At 48.0% G+C, this 21954-nt stretch overlaps 1 protein-coding gene across 3 annotated transcripts in view; it reads left to right on the forward strand.

Annotated features, from left to right (window-relative positions):
• Positions 1 to 405: 405 nt before the first annotated feature.
• The window catches only part of ODAD4 (outer dynein arm docking complex subunit 4), a 28751-nt gene continuing 7202 nt past the window's right edge, over positions 406 to 21954 (forward strand). The window contains exons 1-9 of one of the 3 annotated variants that reach the window (XM_022558125.2): positions 406 to 634; positions 2303 to 2434; positions 2689 to 2839; positions 3487 to 3548; positions 4031 to 4196; positions 5519 to 5743; positions 5920 to 6127; positions 11670 to 11756; positions 19023 to 19219. In XM_022558125.2, the coding sequence (XP_022413833.1) occupies positions 521 to 634; positions 2303 to 2434; positions 2689 to 2839; positions 3487 to 3548; positions 4031 to 4196; positions 5519 to 5743; positions 5920 to 6127; positions 11670 to 11756; positions 19023 to 19219 (1342 nt within the window). In that variant the 5' untranslated portion in view covers positions 406 to 520. Of the gene's footprint in view, positions 635 to 2302; positions 2499 to 2688; positions 2840 to 3486; positions 3549 to 4030; positions 4197 to 5518; positions 5744 to 5919; positions 6128 to 11669; positions 11757 to 19022; positions 19220 to 21954 lie in introns of those variants that run through there. The other 2 variants (XM_022558127.3, XM_022558126.2) reach the window with 2 other exon arrangements.

Here is a 21954-nt window from a genome sequence, read left to right on the forward strand (position 1 = left end):
TAAATGTGTCACATTGAAGGTTAGTGTCCTTAGGTGCCTGGCCCAGGGTCACGCTGTGAGTGTACACAGACCTAGCACTCCGGCTCCAAAGTCCAGGGCTCTCTCCCTCTAGTAGTGGTACACGTGCACATATCCTTGCCACGGATGCCTTACCCCTATTTGGAATTCTGCCCCCGACCTTCTTCCTGTTTTCCTGACTGTATATTCTGAACGCCACGCAACGCCGAGAAGAACCGATGTAGCGTGCAACAGCCAACATTACAGAGCGCTCCCGCCTCGCAGGCGCCTTGCAGCCGCTGGCCACGAACTCCTCTCGCCCAGCTCAACGCGCGGCTGCCTGGACGCATGCGCACGCTGGCAGCGGTTGTACCCGGGACTCAGCCTTGCGCGCGAGGGGCGGGGCCGGAAGCAAGTCTACGTCTCCCTGTTGGTAAGAGACGGAGCTTCCACAAGCCAGACAGACGTACTCAGGCTTCTTTTCCTCCCTTTCTCCGCTTCATCGTCTCCGAATTGCGTCACCATGGCGGACCCAGAAACTGAAGGCCTGCGAAGCATCTTCCCCTCTTACATGGCGGAGGGCGAGCGGCTCTATCTGTGCGGGGAGTTCGCTAAAGCCGCCCATAGCTTCAGCAACGTGAGTCGCGCTCCGAACCTATCAGCCACCCATCACTGAGGTCCTGATGATTCCTGAACCACCCTATTGTTTCCATTATTTCACTGTTACTGATTGATGCACACCTGTCACAGATAAGCCCCTGTTTGGCCGTTTTCTACCAATTCCCACTTGCTTTCTGCCTGGTTGTTAATAACCAACCTCTGTGTTGACACTGACCTCGTCTCCTACTTTTTTACTCAAATGTTTCGCGATTGGCCTCCTTCCTCAGTTTCCCATAACTGGTTGGGAGATTGGCTGGGAGGCTGCTTGCAGAAGTGAAGTCTGGCACACGGTTGCTTCTGGAAGGTGGTCAGTGAATAACTAACATCATAAAACTTTAGTATAAATAGCTCCACTCGATCCTAAGGGGATTGAGTGCTATTTTAGGATACCAGGCGTACTGTTAAGTGGCAAGCTTATGGGGGAGGTGCTGTTATTACGCCATTTTGTAGATGAGGAAACTGACATAGAAGCCGAGTAACACGCCCAAGATCACTGAACTAACGAGTGGCAGAGGAAGGATTCAAACTCAGGCACTCAGACTTCAGTGCTGAGGTGCTAACCACCATACTCTACTGTACTGTCTCCCAAATAAGCTTTCGTATGTTTTCATGACTGTTTCTTTTATAACAAATAGCCCGCTTGGTACAAATGGAGTGGTAGGATAGCCCTGTAACCAGTCCGAAGGCTCCCCCTAAAGTCAAGCTTCTCAACTGCTACCTAGAGTCTTTTGGCCCTTTGGATCACCAACCACATCCTAACACCAAAAATAATTGATCGGATGGGCCAGCAATTAAGTTAAGGGGCCCTGCCCCGCGCATTCTCCTCTTTCTGGATCCTGTTTCATCCTGGAGAAGCTCAGGTAGTGAGAAAAGAACATCTTGAGGGCCTATAGCTTTAGGTGAGAAGTGGGCTTTTCTAGGAAGAGAAAGTAGCTACTTTCTCTTCCTGGAAAAGTGTGAAGGTCTTAGACAGGGGCGGGTACAGTCTGATGCCTCAGGAAGGACAGTACACTGCAGACTATGGTAATGGTCTTAAGAGAAGGGAGGACATGGGGAGTAGGGGAAGCATTCTGCTGCCACTTTAGGGCCAAAATCACAGGTTCCATTTTCCCCGCACTTTCATCTTAATCCCCTGAAATAGTGATTCATTCTCAAATAAGCTATGTAAAAAGAGAGGGCACGTGGCATGGATAACCAAGTTGCAGATTGTCTAAAATCCATTTTGTTAGCCTCCAGAAGGCTAGCCTCCGAGTAGTATTTTGAATGTGTTGTGCAGCCATTACGGGTTCATGGTTGAATTTTTATGCACCAAACACCCTATGATTCTAAGTGGACTGGAGGCATCCCAGACACTAGGAGAAATTCCGAATATCCACGGGGTAGCATGTTCTCACATCTCAACCAGTGGTTTCCACAGTAGCTTGTGATTTTACCTTGTTCCAGATGAGCCAGATGCAGATAACCTAGTTGACTGAGCGGAGATCAGTGTGGTGCTGCTTTTAGTCTGAAAAGATCCAAAAGACCTGTTTGCTGGCCTGTGGAGTCCCCTTGAAACTCTGGCAGGAGGGTTTGGGCTGCTGTGTCCGTTTCGGCTTCTTACCTCGCCCTGCCTGGTGCCTGTTGACCTGAGTGGTTTCTTTCTCAGGCTCTTCACCTTCAGAACAGAGATAAGAACTGCTTGGTTGCCCGCTCCAAGTGCTTCCTCAGGATGGGAGAGCTGGAGAAATCCCTGGAAGATGCTGAGGCTTCACTCCAGGGTGACCCGACTTTCTGCAAGGTGACCGTAAGGGTGGGAGGACTCACTCTTTCTTCATCACTGCCACCGGCTGCAACAGCCTCTGGTTAGTACTGGTTGAAGAACCAGCCAGACTGCCTGGAGTTGATTGCCGTTTCCCTTCATAGGTTACTTGCCTGGCTCTCTGCCCCTGTATCCCAACATTTATCCTCAAGCCAGGGACCCTTCTGTTCCACCACACCTGAGTCCTAGAAGGCCTTGTCTGCCCTCCTTGATTTGACTTGCTCTCATTTCAGGGGATTTTACAAAAGGCGGAGACCCTGTACACCATGGGAGACTTTGAATTTGCCTTGGTGTTCTATCATCGAGGCTACAAGCTGAGGCCCGATCGGGAATTCAGAGTTGGAATTCAGAAAGCCCAGGAAGCCATCAACAATTCAGTGGGAAGTGAGTGACCGTGAGGCCTATGCCCTTATCCAGGAGGCTCCTGGAATCCTTAGGTTTGGGGGAAGGCCCGAGGTGCACTGGGTGAGCAGCTACCACCGCAAGGGCTACAGGGAGTCCCAAGCGTGGATCTGGCCGCTCATGATTTCCTTGAGGATTAGGAACTGTCCACTGGGAAGACCAGTCCCCCGATCCGCTGTACCGAGCACTGCAGTGTCTGGTTCTCTCCAAAGCCAGATGAGAAGCACCATTTTACTCACCCCAAGACAGACGAGTAGGGCTCTTTTTGGCCTGCTGTCATAGGGTAGAATGTGGTCCTGAGCCCAGCCTTCCCCGGTCCCTGGCTTCCTCCCTTACCTCATACGCACCAAGGGCTGGCTCTGCCCATCAGCTTAGTGGGGGTGGGGGTGGGTGGAGAGCTTGCCACTGTGGGCGGCAGAATGTGGAAGTGGAGAGCACCCCTGGCGCCCAGGGTCTGCTGTGGCCTTAGGCTAGTGGGGGCTGCCTGGCTCCTAGGAGAGTGTTGAACCATTTGCTTGCTAGCCAGCTTCCACCATCCTCCTGCCAAAGGCAACTATTTCCACATAAAATAGGTGATAGATTGTGCCTGGGGGCCCGGCCGACCTGAGCCCCAGCTTTTGTCCTTGCAGGTCCTTCTTCTATTAAGCTGGAGAACAAAGGGGACCTGTCCTTCTTAAGCAAGCAGGCGGAGGTAAGGGCCCTGGCTGCTCTGACATCATGTCCTTCGGAAGGCAGAGGCCACACGTGCCTGAGGAGCACAGGAAGTTCAGCTCGGTGCTCTGTGATGACCTACAGGGGTGGGATGGGGGCAGTGCTGGGAGGGAGGCCCAAGAGGGAGGGGATATAGGTATACATAGAGCTGATTCACTTTGTTATACTGCAGAAACTAACACACTACTGTAAAGCAATTATACTCCAATAAAAAAACCAAGTCTTAATGGCCCTCGTGCCTGGGAGTGATGAGCTCCTGGCCAGTGCGGGCAGTCATGAGATTCTGCCCCAGCTCCTGAGGGGTTTTGGGAGTGTAGCTGTTCCTGGACCAGACACACTCCATGGTTCTCAGCCCACGGAGGTCCTGGAGGGAGCGGTCTGGGATCACAGGCTCAGGGGACCTTGGCTGGGTGCTCCAGGCTCCTTTCTCAGGCTCTGTTGGGTATTGCTCCATATTCCCAGAGCGTGAAAGCCCAGCAGAAGCCTCATCCCGTGAGACAGCTGGTACACCATCCCAAGAGAGAGTCCAAGCGGAAGGGCTCGCTCAAGAGCGAGAAGACCATCCGACAGCTCCTGGGCGAGCTCTACGTGGACAAGGAGTATCTGGAGAAGCTCCTGTTGGATGAAGGTTTCAGACACTTTTTTTGCAACAGGGAACTCGGGGCGAAGGAAATCTGGGGTGGATGCTTAATGTATAAGCCAGAGGCAGAGCTTTTCAAAGGATATTTGCTGACACGTTCCTCTGGAACCATTCTCATTTTACCATTCTCATTTTACAGATGAGGAAACTGAGGCGTAGGAAGGTTAAGTAACTCAGTGACACGGCTCTCGGATTTGAATCCAAGAAGTCCAGTTTCTGAACCAGAGCTCTTAAGTGCTATGGTACCCTGGGAGGGAACGCCGGAGATTTACCACTGCGGTCCCCAAAGGGGTATCCCCTGAGCCTTCAGTCTGTACAGAGGGCAAAGGAATCCAGCTTGGAGGTGCTAGAAGGGAAATCCTAGGACCGTGGAACCGTAATGTCCTAAAACCTCATCTTCTCTAATCCCTCCTTTTATCAGAGAGACCCCGAATGGGGAGTAACTTGTCCAAGGTGACGAGCAAGCTAGTGGCGGAGTTGGCAGCAGAGCCCAGGCCTCCTAACCTCCAGTGCAGCACTCTTCCCACCACACCATGCTGGCAGGGAGAGGAAATAGGACAGAGCCTATTTCCTCATCAGACATTCATTATATGACTGTCTCCTATAAACATGGGTGGTGGGAGTGTTGCCATTAGCTATTGAACCTGAGCCGGGATCACCCTTGAAGCCAATGCCTTTTCTCCAGAACTGACTTCCCAAGGTCCTGTGTAGGATTCCTGGCAGGTTGCGTCTCAGGGGCAGCTTCACTGCTGGCACAACTCCTCTGTAACAGGCCTGGATGCTTCCCTCCCTGCAGAGGAGCTTCCATGGAAGCAAGAGGTGGCCGGAACATTACCCAAGTGGCCTTGCAGCTTTGCTCCCAGCTCTGACCTCTGGTTAGGCAGGTGGGCAGAGCTCGGGCATGCCCCTCCAGGTCCCAGCTTGCACTGGCACACTTGGCACCTGGGGACTTGCTTGTCACTGGCAACCTGGACCAGGTTGTGCATTTCGACTTTGTCTTCTCTGAGGACACAGCTTGAAATAAGGGAGCCCCGAGGGCTGGGAGCTTTTCAGAAAGCTATCTACCAGCTGCTGCTTCTGCTAGCTCATCATGTCTTGTCGTAAGGGGCCTATGCTCGAAGCCCTGTGCCATGAGAGTGCCTGAAGAAGGGGGCTCTGGCCTTGTCTGGACCCAGTTAGACCCGCTCTCCCACCCATGTGCTCTTGCTTTCATTACTGTCCCCCAATTCCAGGGAGAGGTCCCCACAGGGAGACCCTTAGCCAAGAGGAGGTGACTCCCCTTAGACGCCTCCCCACACCCTTGCCCACAGACCTGATCAGAGGCACCATGAAGTGCGGCCTGACCGTGGAGGACCTCATCATGACGGGCGTCAACTACCTGGACAGGCGCAGTGACTTCTGGAGGCAGCAGAAGCCCATCTACGCCAGGGAGCGGGACCGGAAACTGATGCAAGAGAAGTGGCTGCGGGACCGCAAGCGCCGGCCCTCACAGACGGCCCGCTACATCCTCAAGAGCCTGGAGGACATTGACATGTGTGGGTGGTGCTCTCAGAAGGGCGGGCCTGTGGCCAGGTGGGGACAGAGCCGCACGGCAGCCGGAGCCCCTGGCTTCGCTGGCCTGTGGATGGAATCTGGAGGGGGAAGTGGGCTCCCCTGTCATCCGGGGCGGGGGGGCTGCTCCCCGCTCCATACCGCCTCTCTCCCTTCCCAGTGCTGACCAGCGGCAGTGCTGAAGGCAGCCTTCAGAAAGCTGAGAAAGTGTTGAAGAAGGTTCTGGAATGGAACAAAGAGGAGGTGCCCAACAAGGACGAACTGGTTGGAAACTTGCACAGCTGCATAGGGAATGCCCAGATCGAGCTGGGGCAGATGGTGGCAGCCCTGCAGAGCCACAGGAAGGACCTGGAGATCGCCAAGGAATAGTGAGTGCCTGCAAGGGCTTGGAAGGCCAAGCGGCTGAGGCCTGGGGCGGGGGCTACGTCTCGGCCTTTTGCCAGGGCTGCTGGTGGCTGAGCTCCCACTTTCTGCCCTGCGTGCCTGAGGTGGATTCCCCCAGAGGGAGGAGCCACCTATCCAGGACAAGGGCACACCTAGAATGTCAGCGTTTTTTGCCACAAAAGGAAGGTAGTGGCCCCAGATTCCAAAAAGCTCCCAGTGGTTTGGCTCTTAGGGATATTTTTATTTTTATGTCATCTCCACAAGCATTCATCAACTCCAGACATGCCAGATGTTGCTAGCATTGCGAACACAGCAGTGACCAGACACAAGGCTCATTTCCCCGCAGAGATAAAACAAAAAGTGACACAGCTAATAAATCGCAACTGTGATAAGTGTCATAAGGAAAAAGTACAGGACCCAGTGCTACGAAAAGTGTATTCCAGGAGGACTTGACTGGGTGTTGGGGACACACTTGGCTTGTGGAGGGCCCAGAGGTTGGCAGGAGGGAGCTTAAGGCCGAGAGGAGACTGGACCAAGCAGGTAGGGGTTGGATCAAGCAGGGCCTCGGAAACCATGGCACTAAGAGCTTGGGCTTCGAAGTTGTACCTCCCAGCTGTGGGGCCTTAGGCAGGCACTTAACTAACCTCTTGCAGCCTGGGTCTCCTCTGTCAAATGGACAGAACAGTAGCTCTTACCCGATAGGGTAGCAGGGAGGGCGACATGCAGAAGTTTACATGAAGATCTCCGAACAGCGCTGCGTGTCTGTGATGAATACTGTGTTGGTTCTCGGGAACCAACTCTTCCCGAGACTTGATGGCCCCTCTCAGGGGTACCATCACTTTCTGGGCACCCTGGTTCTAACCTCTGGAGTCATTTGTGACCTTCTCTTGCCCGGTTCTACTCGCCCCACAGTTCTGAGCCTCTTTCAGTCTCCCATCCTCCCATTTCTGTTTTAACTTTTTAAAAACTTATTTAATTTACTTATTTTGGCCACACTGGGTCTTAGTTGCAGCATGCGGGATCTCTTATTGTGGCACACAGACTTCTTAGTTGTGGCATGCGGGATCTAGTTCCCCGACCAGGGATCGAACCCGGGCCCCCTGCATTGGGAGCACGGAGTCTTAGCCACTGGACCGCCAGGGGAGTCCCTCCCATCCTCCCACTTCCTCTCAGGTCAGCCCTCACCTCTCCCTGCCTCGAGCTGCTCCCACACGTCACCTCCAGAGACATGCTGATTTTCACCTGTCGACTGTCCTTCCACTGCTGACACACAGGCCTTGGGCCCTCACCTCCTGCAGGTTAAAAGCAAATGCCTTCGCTTGGCACTCAGGGCCCTCTCTGAACCCACTTCTGCACAGCCCTCCAATGTCAGTCCACCCTTCTGGGCCAAACCGGATCTCCTGAACACGCCCGCCACCTGTGTTCTCCCCCTTGCTCATCCGAGTCCTAGAAGCCGTCCGTCCGTTCCCAGCTCATTTCTCACCTGCCCTCACCGTGCTGAGCAGGAATCTCGCATGTTGGCCATTCCAGGAGTAGAAAACAAGCAAACAACAACCAGCTTTGGAGACAGACCTGAATTTGATTCCTGCCTTTGGCACTCAGAAGCAGTGTGGATTTGATTCAGTTGCTGACCCTCTCAGTTTCCTCATCTCTAATGAAGGCATAATAATACCAACTCATGGGGATTTTGAGGATTAAATAAGTATATACAGTACTTTGGATCCAACGTTCTCCCGTGCCCTAAAGACATAAATCTTTACTTCTTGCCTCCCTTCTGAGCTCCGGACCTGCATATGCAACAGAGTCCAAGGCATTTCCACTTGGATGTCCCACAAGAGCCCCATATTTAACATATCCAAAGTGGAGCCCCTCATCTTCCTGCCAAATCTCTTGCTTCAGGACCCCCTATCCGTGAAGATGGCACTGGTGGCCACTCAGTCCCCAGGAAGGAGCCAAGGTAGCTTCCCAGACACCTCCCTCCCCTTACCACTCACGCCAGCCCGCCATGGCCCATCCACGCCTCCTCCTGCCATCAAGAGAACATTCCCCGGACTTCCCTGGTGGTGCAGTGGTTAAGGATCTGCCTGCCAATGCCGGGGCCACGGGTTCGTGCCCTGGTCCGGGAAGATCCCACATGCTGTGGAGCAACTAAGCCCGTGCGCCACAACTACTGAGCCTGCGCTCTAGAGCCCGCGAGCCACAACTACTGAGCCCACATGCTGCAACTACTGAAGCCCGTGTGCCTAGAGCCTGTGCTCCGCAACAAGAGAAGCCACGGCAATGAGAAGCCCACGCACCACGATGAAAAGTAGCCCCCGCTCGCCGCAACTAGAGAAAGCCCGCACACAGCAATGACCCAATGCAGCCAAAATAAATAAACTAATTAATTAAAAATAAATTTTAAAAAAATTCCCTTCTCTCATTCCCTCCCACAGCTCAGTCCAGACCTTCCTCATTTCTTGCCTGTTTCCTCCGACCTGGGTTTCCTGCCGCCCAGCTGGCCCTTCTGTGCAAAACAAAGCCAGTGGTCGGGAGACAGTTCCAGCGCCCGGGTCTGCTCAGGTCAGACCGTCCTTCCTGACCTGACTTACCCTGACCTCGGTTGACCAGGCTCTCTCCGGGCCCTTGGGCATCCTGAGCCCTGGCCAGCACCTCTCGGCTCTGCTTCTGTTCAGCCTTCTCTTTTGCCAGCCCTTTCTTCATCAGCTCCCTCCTCCCCATCCTTCAAATTGTAAAGAAGTGTTTTTTTCTTGGGGAAAGCCCACCACGTGCCCCAGAGTGACTTAGCAGCCCTCCTCGGTGCTCCCTCTCCACACGCCATACGTTTCTCGCCTGCCCTGTAGACCTTGGACTTTTCTACTCCCTTTCTCTTCCCAGCATCTGCCACGTAATGGGCATGTGATGCATGTGTGCTAAGTGGCTGATTAAGCAAACAGAGGTGTTCCTTAAACAAGCTTAGTTCCTTTGCAACATCCACAAACGGGCCTCCAGTCTTTTTTTTTTTTTTTTTTTCCCCTTGGCTGCGCTGGGTCTTAGTTGCAGCATGTGAGATCTTTTTAGTTGCGGCATGCATGCGGGATCTAGTTCCCCGACCAGGGATCGAACCCAGGTCCCCTGCATTGGGAGCACTGGAGTCTTACCCGCTGGACCACCAGGGAAGTCCCCGGGCCGCCAGTCTCACCCATGAGTCTCACCTGTGTGCCCCACGGGTGTCCTCAGTGGAATCAGCCCTGCCCCCACCTCCAAAGCCCACCATCCTTCCAGGCGCAGCTCAAATCCCAACTTGTCTGAGCAGCTTCTTCAGTGACCCCAGCCCTCAATTCCTTTCTCTGATTACTCTGTGGATGACTTGATGGCAGGCTTTCTCAGTCCCACTACTGTCAAAGATAACAGTACACATTATTGTTATGAACAAAGTAACATATTTCAACTTGTCTCTTCACACCGGAAAAGAGCATCCACTCTGGAAGGGGAGGCTGACATCAGAGCAGCAAACGTGGCCCAGAAGCCGAAGAGAGAGGAGCTGAGGGGGCCTCAGAGAGGAGGGAAGGAAAAGATAGGACAAGAGGGGTGGCTCCCTAGGCAGAGGGACAGGGCAGGGGTGGAGGGCTGGGGGAACGGCAGCTCGTGTGCTGGGCAGGGGGGCCAGGACCTGTGGGGAGGGAGGAGGGAGGACCTAGCCGGAAGTAGTGAGGGCCAATGAGGGCTTTGTTTTCACACCAGTCCGCGGCCTTGTGCTCAACCCAGAACTGTGTGGTGCTAAATCTCCCCACAGCCCTCAACACCACACTCCCCTCGCTTCCCTGCGGCCGCGTTGAGATGTGTCCCCTTGGCCCCTTTTCAATGTATTTACCTACATATTTACGTACATGTACACATACATAGGATTTTTAAAACAGAAGTGACTCACTTCTGTGGTTTCTTAAAAAAGAACGTGCCTTGGAAAGGAATGTCTTATTCTTCGAATAGCTTCATAGAAAGGTATTTCAGCACCCACAGTATGCACGTAGGTAACTGCATCCCTGCGGACAGACACTGAGGCTGTTCCCTTTTGCCAGCACACACAGAGCTTCGCTGAGACTGCAGACAGATGTGGGTATGTCTGCGGGTAGACGGATGGCTTGGTCAGGTTTGCATTTAAAAGGCAGCGGGGCCACGGTGGGGAGACTAAATCAGAGCAGAGTTTCCTGGAAGACGAGGAAGTCTGCCACTGTGGGCCAGGGGCTGAGGGGCGAAGGGAAGAAGGGGAGCTTGCCTGAGAAGGGAGGGAGTCAGGGAGGGATGCTGGGGGAGGGGGCTGCGGTTGGGGGAGGGCTTTCTTGGTTTATTTGTTGGGAAGGAGGTATTTTTTAACAGATCAGAATGTTCATATGGTAATATGGTAATAGTAAAGAACCAGTGTAGGGGGGAGCGATTGCCTTTTCTTTATGGAAATATCTTTTTTTTTAAGGTGTAAATTTTTTTACTGAAGTATAGTTGATGTACAATGTTGTGTTAATTTCTGCTGCACAGCAAAGTGATTCAGTTACACATATACATTCTTTTTCATATTATTTTCCACTTGATTTATCACAGGATATTGAATATAGTTCCCTGTGCTCTACCGTAGGACCTTGTTGTTTATCCATTCTGTACATAATAGTTCCATCTGTTAACCCCAAACTCCCCCTCCATCCCTCCCCCCCCCCCCGCCATTTATGGAAATATATTCATCGCTTTTCTGATGACACGTGAATACTGAAAAGATTATGTGGCTAAATTAAAAGTTTCCTTCGTACTCTCATTTCCCTTGGGTAATCACTGTTAATAGTTAGATTTACATCCTCTATTTCTTTTTAAAATGCCCGCTTTTTAATTTATTTACTTATTTTTTGGTGGTTTAAAACAACGCATTTATTCTCTTATAGTTCTGGGGGTTGGCTGTCTGAAGGCAGTTTCCCTGGCCATAATCAAGGTGTTGGTAGGGCCACACTCCTCCCAGAGGCTCTGGGGAGAATCAGTTTCCTTGCCTTTTCCAGCTTCTAGAGCTGCAGTTACTGCACTCCTGGGCTCGTGGCCCCTTCCTCCATAGTCAGAGCTTTGAGCACAGCTTCTGCTTCAGGCCCGCACATTCACTTTTAACACTTAATGGGGCAACGGACGTTGTATGTGCTCCCATAATCTGACTTTTTAACTTAATGTATCAGGGACTTTTTTCGTACACAAAAAATTGCACTGATTGAATTCAGATTGTTTCCACTGTTTATTACTACAAACAACACTCTCTTGAGTGTCCTTGTTACGTTATATTCTGGAGGTGAATTCCTAGAAGGGGAGTTGCTGGACCAAAGGGATATCTTTGCAAGCTGTTGCCTGTTTGCCCTCCGGAAAAGTCCCGATAATGTCCGTTCCCGGCCACAGGGCTCAAGAGGGCCTGGGTACTGCAGCCTTGCCAGCCTGGGCATCGTCCCTCCAACTGGCCCGTCTTTGCCTTCTTTTCAGTTTCCATAGTGCCTAGAATGGCCTTGTCTTGCTTCTTCCCCACAGTGATCTTCCTGATGCCAAGTCCAGGGCCCTGGACAACATTGGCAGGGTTTTTGCCAGAGTTGGGAAATTCCAGCAAGCCATTGACACGTGAGTGACCCGGGACTGTCCCCTCCCTACTCTGGGGCCAGGACATCCCACCCTCCCACTGGACTCCCAGACTGGGGCAGGATGTCAGGCAAAGAGGCATCGGAAGATCCGAGTTTGGCTCCTGGCTGTGCTAAGCGACCAGGGGCAAGCCACTTCGTAAACTCTGTGGCTCATCAGTTAAATTAATTAATAGAATAGAATCATTATTTTCTCCAAATTTCCCAGTGACAAGAGTCACCAAGGACACTTGTTAGGCGTATGAATTACTGGGCCTCTCCGCTGGAAATTCTCATTCTCCAGGTCTGGGTTAGAGCTCAGGAATCTGACTTTAACAAGTACTCCAGGTGACACTTACTTTGGGCAAGTTCAGGACCAGGTGGACCATTGACTTCTGGGAGCCCTTCAGCGGTTATTCTGTCCCTCTGTGCAGTCACATGGGGTCACTGGGAATGGAGTCTGAGCTCTCCAGAGGGCTTAACTGCTGGACTTTTCATGTCCAGCCCTGGGGCTGGTGACCTGCTCCAGTGGGGTGACTCAGCCCCAGGGAGACTCGGGAGCGGGCTTGACCGCACAGAGAGAAGTTGTCCTTCAGGCCTTCGTGGCTTGACTGGAATAGACTCGATCACCAGAGCCTTCTGTTCCACATCATATGGTTTCCCGAATGGCCCCTGGTGTCTAGCTGCCAAAAGACAGAGGCCTGTGAGTGTTTACCTACCCACTTGTATCTTTTTTACATTAAAATACATATATTTCTTTTTAAATAAAAATTTAATACATGTCAATCCCAATCTCCCAATTCATCACCCCCCCACCCCCACCGCTTTCCCCCCTTGGTGTCCATACGTTTGTTCTCTACATCTGTGACTCAATTTCTGCCCTGCAAACTAGTTCATCTGTACCATTTTTCTAGGTTCCACATATATGCATTAATATACGATATTTGTTTTTCTCTTTCTGACTTACTTCTCTCTGTATGACAGTCTCTAGATCCACCCATGTCTCTACAAATGACCCAATTTCGTTCCTTTTTATGGCTGAGTAATATTCCATTGTATATATGTACCACATCTTCTTTATCCATTCATCTGTCAATGGGCATTTAGGTTGCTTCCATGACCTGGCTATTGTAAATAGTGCAGCAATGAATGTTGGGGTGCATGTGTCTTTTTGAATTATGGTTTTCTCTGGGTATATGCCCAGTAGTGGGATTGCTGGGTCATGTGGTAGTTCTATTTTTAGATTTTTAAGGAACCTCCATACTGTTCTCCATAGTGGCTATATCAATTTACATTCCTACCAACAGTGCAAGAGGGTTCCCTTTTCTCCACACCCTCTCCAGCATGTGTTGTTTGTACATTTTCTGATGATGCCCATTCTAACTGGTGTGAGGTGATACCTCACTGTAGTTTTGATTTGCATTTCTCTAATAATTAGTGATGTTGAGCAGCTTTTCATGTGCTTCTTGGCCATCTGTATGTCTTCTTTGGAGAAATGTCTATTTAGGTCTTCTGCCCATTTTTGGATTGGGTTGTTTGTTTTTTTAATATTGAGTTGCATGAGCTGTTTAAATATTTTAGAGATTAATCCTTTGTCCGTTGATTTGTTTGCAAATATTTTCTCCCATTTTGAGGGTTGTCTTTTCGTCTTGTTTATGGTTTCCTTTGCTGTGCAAAAGCTTTTAAGTTTCATTAGGTCCCATTTGTTTATTTTTGTTTTTATTTCCATTACTCCAGGAGGTGGATCAAAAAAGATCTTGCTGTGATTTATGTCAAAGAGTGTTCTTCCTGTGTTTTCCTCTAAGAGTTTTATAGTGTCCAGTCTTACATTTAGGTCTCTAATCCATTTTGAGTTTATTTTTGTGTATGGTGTTAGGGAGGTTTCTAATTTCATTCTTTTACATGTAGCTGTCCAGTTTTCCCAGCACCACTTATTGAAGAGACTGTCTTTTCTCCATTGTATATCCTTGCCTCCTTTGTCATAGATTAGTTGACCATAGGTGCATGGGTTTATCTCTGGGCTTTCTATCTTGTTCCATTGATCTATATTTCTGTTTTTGTGCCAGTACCATATTGTCTTGATTACTGTAGCTTTGTAGTATAGTCTGAAGTCAGGGAGTCTGATTCCTTCAGCTCCGTTTTTTTCCCTCAAGACTGCTTTGGCTATTCGGGGTCTTTTGTGTCTGCATACAAATTTTAAGATTTTTTGTTCTAGTTCTGTAACAGATGCCATTGGTAATTTGATAGGGATTGCATGGAATCTGTAGATTGCTTTGGGTAGTATAGTCATTTTCACAATATTGATTCTTCCAATCCAAGAACATGGTATATCTCTCCATCTGTTGGTATCATCTTTAATTTCTTTCATCAGTGTCTTATAGTTTTCTGCATACAGGTCTTTTGTCTCCCTAGGTAGGTTTATTCCTAGATATTTTATTCCTTTTGTTGTAATGGTAAATGGGAGTGTTTCCTTATTTCTCTTTCAGATTTTTCATCATTAGTGTATAGGAATGCAAGAGATTTCTGTGCATTAATTTTGTATCCTGCTACTTTACCAAACTCATTGATTAGCTCTAGTAGTTTTCTGGTGACATATTTAGGGTTCTCTATGTATAGTATCGTGTCATCTGCAAACAGTGACAGTTTTACTTCTTCTTTTCCAATTTGTATTCATTTTATTTCTTTTTCTTCTCTGATTGCCGTGGCTAGGACTTCCAAAACTATGCTGAATAATAGTGGTGAGAGTGGACATCTTTGTCTTGTTCCTGATCTTAGAGGAAATGCTTTCAGCTTTTCACCATTGAGAATGATGTTTGCTGTGGGTTTGTCCTGTGTGGCCTTTATTATGTTGAGGTAGGTTCCCTCTATGCCCACTCTCTGGAGAGTTTTTATCATAAATCGGTGTTGAATTTTGTCAAAAGCTTTTTCTGCATCTATTGAGATGATCATATGGTTTTTATTCTTCAATTTGTTAATATGGTGTATCACATTGATTGATTTGCGTATATTGAAGAATCCTTGCATCCCTGGGATAAATCATGGTGTATGATCCCTTTAATGTGTTGTTGGATTCTGTTTGCTAGTATATTGTTGAGGATTTTTGCATCTATATTCATCGGTGATATTGGTCTGTAATTTTCTTTTTTTGTAGTATCCCTGGTTTTGGTATCAGGGTGATGGTGGCCTCATAGAATGAGTTTGGGAGTGTTCCTTCCTCTGCAATTTTTTGGAAGAGTTTGCGAAGGGTGGGTTTAGCTCTTCTCTAAATGTTTGATAGAATTCACCTGTGAAGCCATCTGGTCCTGGACTTCTGTTTGTTGGAAGATTTTTAATCACAGTTTCAATTTCATTACTTGTGATTGGTCTGTTCATATTTTCTATTTTTTCCTGGTTCAGTCTTGGAAGGTTATACCTTTCTAAGAATCTGTCCATTTCTTCCAGGTTGTCCATTTTATTGGCATAGAGTTGCTTGTAGTAGTCTCTTAGGATGCTTTGTATTTCTGTGGTGTTCGTTGTAACTTTTTCAATTCTAATTTTATTGATTTGAGTCCTCTCCCTCTTTTTTTTTTTTTTTTTTTTTGCGGTATGCGGGCCTCTCACCGCTGCGGCCTCTCCCACCGCGGAGCACAGGCTCCAGACGCGCAGGCCCAGTGGCCATGGCTCACAGGCGCAGCCGCCCCGCGGCATGTGGGATCCCCCCGGACCGGGACACGAACCCGTGTCCCCTGCATCGGCAGGCGGACTCCCAACCACTGCGCCATCAGGGAAGCCCCTCTCCCTCTTTTTCTTGAGTCTAGCTAATGGTTTATCAATTTTGTTTATCTTCTCAAAGAACCAGCTTTTAGTTTTATTGATCTTTGCTATTGTTTTCTTTGTTTCTATTTCATTTATTTCTGCTCTGATCTTTATGATTTCTTTCCTTCTGCTAACTTTGGGTTTTGTTTCTTCTTCTTTTTCTAGTTCCTTTAGGTGTAAGGTTAGATTGTTTATTTGAGATTTTTCTTGTTTCTTGAGGTAGGCTTGTACAGCTATAAACTTCCCTCTTAGAGCTGCTTTTGCCACATCCCATAGGTTTTGGATCATCGTGTTTTCATTGTCATTTGTCTCTAGGTATTTTTTGATTTCCTCTTTAATTTTTTCAGTGATCTCTTGGTTATTTAGTAACGTATTGTTTAGCCTCCATGTGTTTGTGTTTTTTACGTTTTTTTCCCTGTAATTGATTTCTAATCTCATAGCGTTGTGGTCAGAAAATATGCTTGATATGATTTCAATTTTCTTAAATTTACTGAGGCTTGATTTGTGACCCAAGATGTGATCTATCCTGGAGAATGTTCTGTGCACACTTGAGAAGAAAGTGTAATCTGCTGTTTTGGGGTGGAATGTCCTATAAATATCAATTAAATCTATCTGGTCTATTGTGTCATTTAATGCTTGTGTTTCCTTATTACTTTTCTGTTTGGATGATCTGTCCATTGGTGTAAGTGAGGTGTTAAAGTCCCCCACTATTATTGTGTTACTGTCCATTTCCTCTTTTACAGCTGTTAGCAGTTGCCTTATGTAATGAGGTGTTGCTATGTTGGGCGCATATGTATTTATAATTGTTATATGTTCTTCTTGGATTGATCCCTTGATCATTAAATAGTGTCCTTCCTTGCCTCTTGTAACATTCTTTATTTTAAAGTCTATTTTATCTGATACGAGTATTGCTACTCCAGCTTTCTTCTGATTTCCATTTGCATGGAATATCTTTTTCCATCCCCTCACTTTCAGTCTGTATGTGTCCCTAGGTCTGAAGTGGCTCTCTCGTAGACAGCATATATATGGGTCTTGTTTTTGTATCCATTCAGCAAGCCTGTGTCTTTTGGTTGGAGCATTTAATCCATTCACGTTTAAGGTAATTATCAATATGCATGTTCCTATTACCATTTTCTTAATTGTTTCGGGTTTGTTTTTGTAGGTCCTTTTCTTCTCTTGTGTTTCCCACTCAGAGAAGTTCCTTTAGCATTTGTTGTAGAGCTGGTTCGGTGGTGCTGAATTCTCTTAGCTTTTGCTTGTCTGTAAAGCTTTTAATTTCTCCATGGAATCTGAATGAGATCCTTGCTGGGTAGAGTAATCTTGGTTGTAGGTTCTTCCCTTTCATCACTTTAAGTATATCATGCCACTCCCTTCTGGCTTTGTAGAGTTTCTGCTGAGAAATCAGCTGTTAACCTTATGGGAGTTCCCTTGTATGTTATTTGTCGTTTTTCCCTTGCTGCTTTCAATAATTTTTCTTTGTCTTTAATTTTTGCCAGTTTGATTACTATGTGTCTCAGTGTGTTTCTCCTTGGGTTTATCCTGTATGGGACTCTGTGTGCTTCCTGGACTTGGGTAGCTATTTCCTTTCCTATGTTAAGGAAGTTTTCGACTATAATCTCTTCAAATATTTTCTTAGGCCCTTTCTCTCTGTCTTCTCCTTCTGGGACCCCTATAATACAAATGTTGTTGTGTTTAATGTTGTCCCAGAGGTCTCTTAGGCTGTCTTCATTTCTTTTCATTCTTTTTTCTTTATTCTGTTCCACAGCAGTGAATTCCACCATTCTGTCCTCCAGGTCACTTATCCGTTCTTCTGCCTGAGTTATTCTGCTATTGATTCCTTCTAGTGTATTTTTCATTTCGGTTATTGTATTGTTCATCTCTGTTTGTTTGTTCTTTAATTCTTCTAGATCTTTGTTAAACATTCCTTGCATCTTCTCGATATTTGCCTCCATTCTTTTTCCAAGGTCCTGGATCATCTTCACTATCATTATTCTGAATTCTTTTTCTGGAAGGTTGCCTATATCCACTTCATTTAGTTGTTTTTCTGGGGTTTTATCTTGTTCCTTCATCTGGTACATAGCCCTCTGCCTTTTCATCTTGTCTATCTTTCTGTCAATGTGGTTTTTGTTCCACAGTCTGCAGGATTGTAGTTCTTGCTTCTGCTGTCTGCCCTCTGGTGGATGAGGCTATCTAAGAGGCTTGTGCAAGTTTCCTGATGGGAGGGACTGGTGGTGGGTAGATCTGGCTGTTGCTCTGGTGGGCAGAGCTCAGTAAAACTTTAATCCACTTGTCTGCTGATGGGTGGGGCTGGGTCCCCTCCCTGTTGGTTTTTTGGCCTGAGGCAACCCAGCACTGGAGTCTACCCGGCTCTTTGGTGGGGCTAATGGCGGACTCTGGGAGGGCTCATGCCAAGGAGTACTTCCCAGAACTTCTGCTGCCAGTGTCCTTGTCCTCACGGTGAGACACAGCCACCCCCTGCCTCTGCAGGAGACCCTCCAACACCAGCAGGTAGGTCTGGTTCAGTCTCCTATGGGGTCACTGCTCCTTCCCCTGGGTCCCGATGCACACACTACTTTGTGTGTGCCCTCCAGGAGTGGAGTCTCTGTTTCCCCCAGTCCTGTCAAAGTCCTGCAATCCATTCCCACTAGCCTTCAAAGTCTGATTCTCTAGGAATTCCTCCTCCCGTTGCCAGACCCCCAGGTTGGGAAGCCTGACGTGGGGCTCAGAACCTTTATTCCAGTGGGTGGACTTCTGTGGTACAAGTGTTCTCCAGTTTGTGAGTCACCCACCCGGCAGTTATGGGATTTGATTTTATTGTCCTTGCACCCCTCCTGCCGTCTCACTGTGGCTTCTCCTCTGTCTCTGGATGTGGGGTGTCCTCCTTGGTGAGTTCCAGTGTCTTCCTGTCGATGATTGTCCTACAGCTAGTTGTGATTCTGGTGCTCTCGCAAGAGGGAGTGAGAGCCCGTCCTTCTACTCCACCCTCTTGAACCAATCCCTGTATCTTTTTATAATAAAACGTTTTATAGTAAATGTGCTTAATGTTAAAATATTAATTTGGAAAATATAGAAAAGTAAAAGAAAAAGTCTTCAGTCCCACCACCCAGAGACAAGTACTAATTCTAATCCTGCTCTTCCTTTTATTGGTATTTTGTTTTTCATTCCAGTCTTTTCTCTGTGTTGATTTTCTCTTACATGTGCTTAATGATATTCTTAAATGTTATTATGTTATTTCAAATCCTGTTTTACAAACATTATTTTCAACTCTTGTATCGTCAAAGCCAGTCCCATAGATATAGCAAAATAACTTTAGTAGTTTAAAAATATGTTAATGCTTGTTAGCTCCACCCCTGTTTCTAAAAGGACTGGTAGTTGGAGAACAGTTTTTCTTCTGCCATCAGTAGGAAGCCCAGCCTCCTATGGCCGAGTGCAGGGCCTGAGCGGAAGGAGCTGACCCTGGTTCTTGTGTCCCCAGATGGGAGGAGAAGATCCCTCTGGCCAAAAGTACCCTGGAGAAGACCTGGCTGTTCCATGAGATTGGCCGCTGCTACTTGGAGCTGGACCAGGCCTGGCAGGCCCAGAATTATGGTGAGAAGTCCCAGCAGTGTGCCGAGGAAGAAGGGGACATCGAGTGGCAGCTGAACGCCAGTGTTCTGGTGGCACAGGCACAAGGTATGGGCCCCATGAGGACCACCCTACCTTTCCCATGTCAGGGCCGGGAATCCTGTGGCCTGAACTTACCATCCCAGTGTATCCCTGCGTTGAGAGTTCCGATTCTGAGAGTGGGGATAAACCCCTGCATTTTGACCAGCGTATGTAGTGCCTACTTTAAGCTAAGCTCAGTTAGGGCTTGGGGGCCCCTGAGAGCTGCCCTGCCCTTGAGGAACTCATCTGCAGACCAGCACAGTGTCATGTTGTCATCAAAACAGCTCCACTCCTCTTGCCTCGGTAGCCTTTACATGTGCCTTCTTGTACCTAATCACTGTGCAAGCCAGTGATGGAGGCATTATTGCCCTCTTATAGTTGGGGAAATGGAGACTCCGAGTGGTTCAGCAGATTGCCCCAGGTCACGTGAGGGAACTTTTTCGGGTGATGGAAAAGTTCTAAAATCGGGTTGTGCTGATCATTGCACAAGCCTATAAATTTACCCCAAATCGTTGAACCCCAAATCGTTGAACCCCAAATCGTTGAACTGTATACTTACGAACGGGTGCATTTCATACTAAGTGAATTACATCTCAATAAAGTTGGTAAAAAACAGCAAGGGGCAGGGGTGAGGAGGAACAGATGAAACAAGATTGGTGATATTTTGGTATTTTTTAAAATTTTTAAATTTTATATCGGAGTATAGTTGATTTACAATGTTGTGTTAGTTTCAGGTGTACAGCAAAGTGATTTAGTTACACATGTACATAGGTCTATTCTTTTTTCAGATTCTTTTCCCATATAGGTTATTACAGAGCACTGAGTAGAGTCTCCTGTGCTGTGCAGTAGATCCTTGTTGCTTATCTATTTCATATGTAGTAGTGTGTATATGTTAATCCCAACCTCCTAATTTATCCTAATTTATCTCTCCCCCCAACCTTTCCCCTTTGGTAAGTTTGTTTTCTAAGTCTGTGAGTTAGTTTCTGTTTTGTAAATAAGTTTATGTGTATCATTTTTTTTTTCCTGCGGTTTTTTTTTTTTTTTTTTGCGGTACGCGGGCCTCTCACTGCCGTGGCCTCTCCCGTTGCGGAGCACAGGCTCCGGATGCGCAGGCTCAGCGGCCGTGGCTCATGGGCCCAGCCGCTCCGCGGCACGTGGGATCTTCCCAGACCAGGGCACGAACCCATGTCCCCTGCATCGGCAGGCGGACTCCCAACCACTGCGCCACCAGGGAAGCCCTGTGTGTATCACTTTTTAAGCTTCCACATATAAGTGACGTCATATGATATTTGAAGCTGGGTGATGAGTAATGGGGGCTCATGATACTATTCCTCCGACTTTTCTGTATATTTGAAATATTTCATAATATGAACTTAAAAAACAAATAGCTTACAGTAATAAGCAAGCAGTGGAGCTCGGGCTCCTAATCACTGTGCTGAGCTGCCCTGCTCCGGGCACGCAGCTGACCCCAGAGAAGGAGGAAGCGTGATAGGTGCTCTGATCAGGGGCCTTAGCACACATTCACTTATTCACATCACAGATGCTTTACCTGGCACCTTCTAGGCACCAAAGCTGGGCATACAGTAGGGAGCAAAACTGGTAACTATCTCCTGCCCGCATGCCTGAGGAGTAACTTTTAAGCAGAAACATTAAGAATGCAAAGGCACCAGCTGTTCCAAGATCTGAAGACAGAACTTTTCGGCCAAAGGGACTGCATTTAGGGAGGTGGGCAGGAGTTTGGCTGATTTAAGAAACTGAAGGAGACCAGTGTCAAGCTCCTGGGGGCCAGGAAAGTCTGGAGAGAGGAGGCTGGTGAGGGGCCAGACCCACAGGGACTCCTGGGCCTCGTTACGTCTTGTAGATTCTTCCCTAAAAACATAGAGAAAACCACTTGAAAACTGTAAACTGGGGAAGACATGATTACTGTGGCGTTTCCTAGAACTCTTTCCTGTTCCTGTGAGGACTTTTCTTTCTTTGGCTGTGCAGCAGGGCTTGCACGATCCTAGTTCCGCAACCAGGGATTGAACCCAGACTCCAGCTGTGAAAGCACCCAGTCCTAACCACTGGAGGTCTTATTAGGCCCTGAGGGCCTTTGGAGAAACAGGCCACTCACTGCCGGTGTCAGTTTCCCCACTCTAGGGTGGAAAAATCCAATCGAGTGCAGCAGCCCGAGAGCCACTGGGTTGTAGAGGCAACACAGCCGAGCGGGCAGACCTTGGGCTCTGGGCCCTCCTGGCAAGTGCCATTCTGTGCCTCAGTTTCGTCCTCTGTAAATGGGGATAATTATATCAATAGTATGTGCCTAGAGGGTTGGTGTGAAGAAATAAGGTAATACCTAAGCGTGTAAGCACTTAGAACAAGAACTAGCATATAGCGAGCACTCCAGAAATACTCATTTCTTCCTTCCTGCCCTCTCGTCAGCTTCCCATAAGTGTTTCTAACACAGATGAGAAACAATTACAATCCTTAGAAAAGTCGATTTATGGCTCAACGAAAATGTAAATATAAATGTGTAGATTTGTGGATACACAGAGGGGGGAGGAGAAGAGGAAAAGGGCTCCCAGAATGAAGATAACTTCAGGTTATAGATTCAGTTAAAAGGAACGGCCTTTACTGCGTCACTCCCGTAAGTGTTATGACTCCTATTCCGACCTGCGGTGTCCGAATGACATTGACATTTATTCAGGGTGGTCTCTGAGGGATTACAGTGACTTTCCTTCCTTTCAAATGTGTATTTGAAAAAGAAATATGTATTGACCTCA

The sequence above is a fragment of the Delphinapterus leucas genome, chromosome 19 (genome assembly GCF_059928025.1).
Source record: "Delphinapterus leucas isolate spDelLeu-1000000601 "Yukka" chromosome 19, BTC_Dleu_Yukka2, whole genome shotgun sequence".
In the NCBI taxonomy this organism is placed as follows: domain Eukaryota; kingdom Metazoa; phylum Chordata; class Mammalia; order Artiodactyla; family Monodontidae; genus Delphinapterus; species Delphinapterus leucas.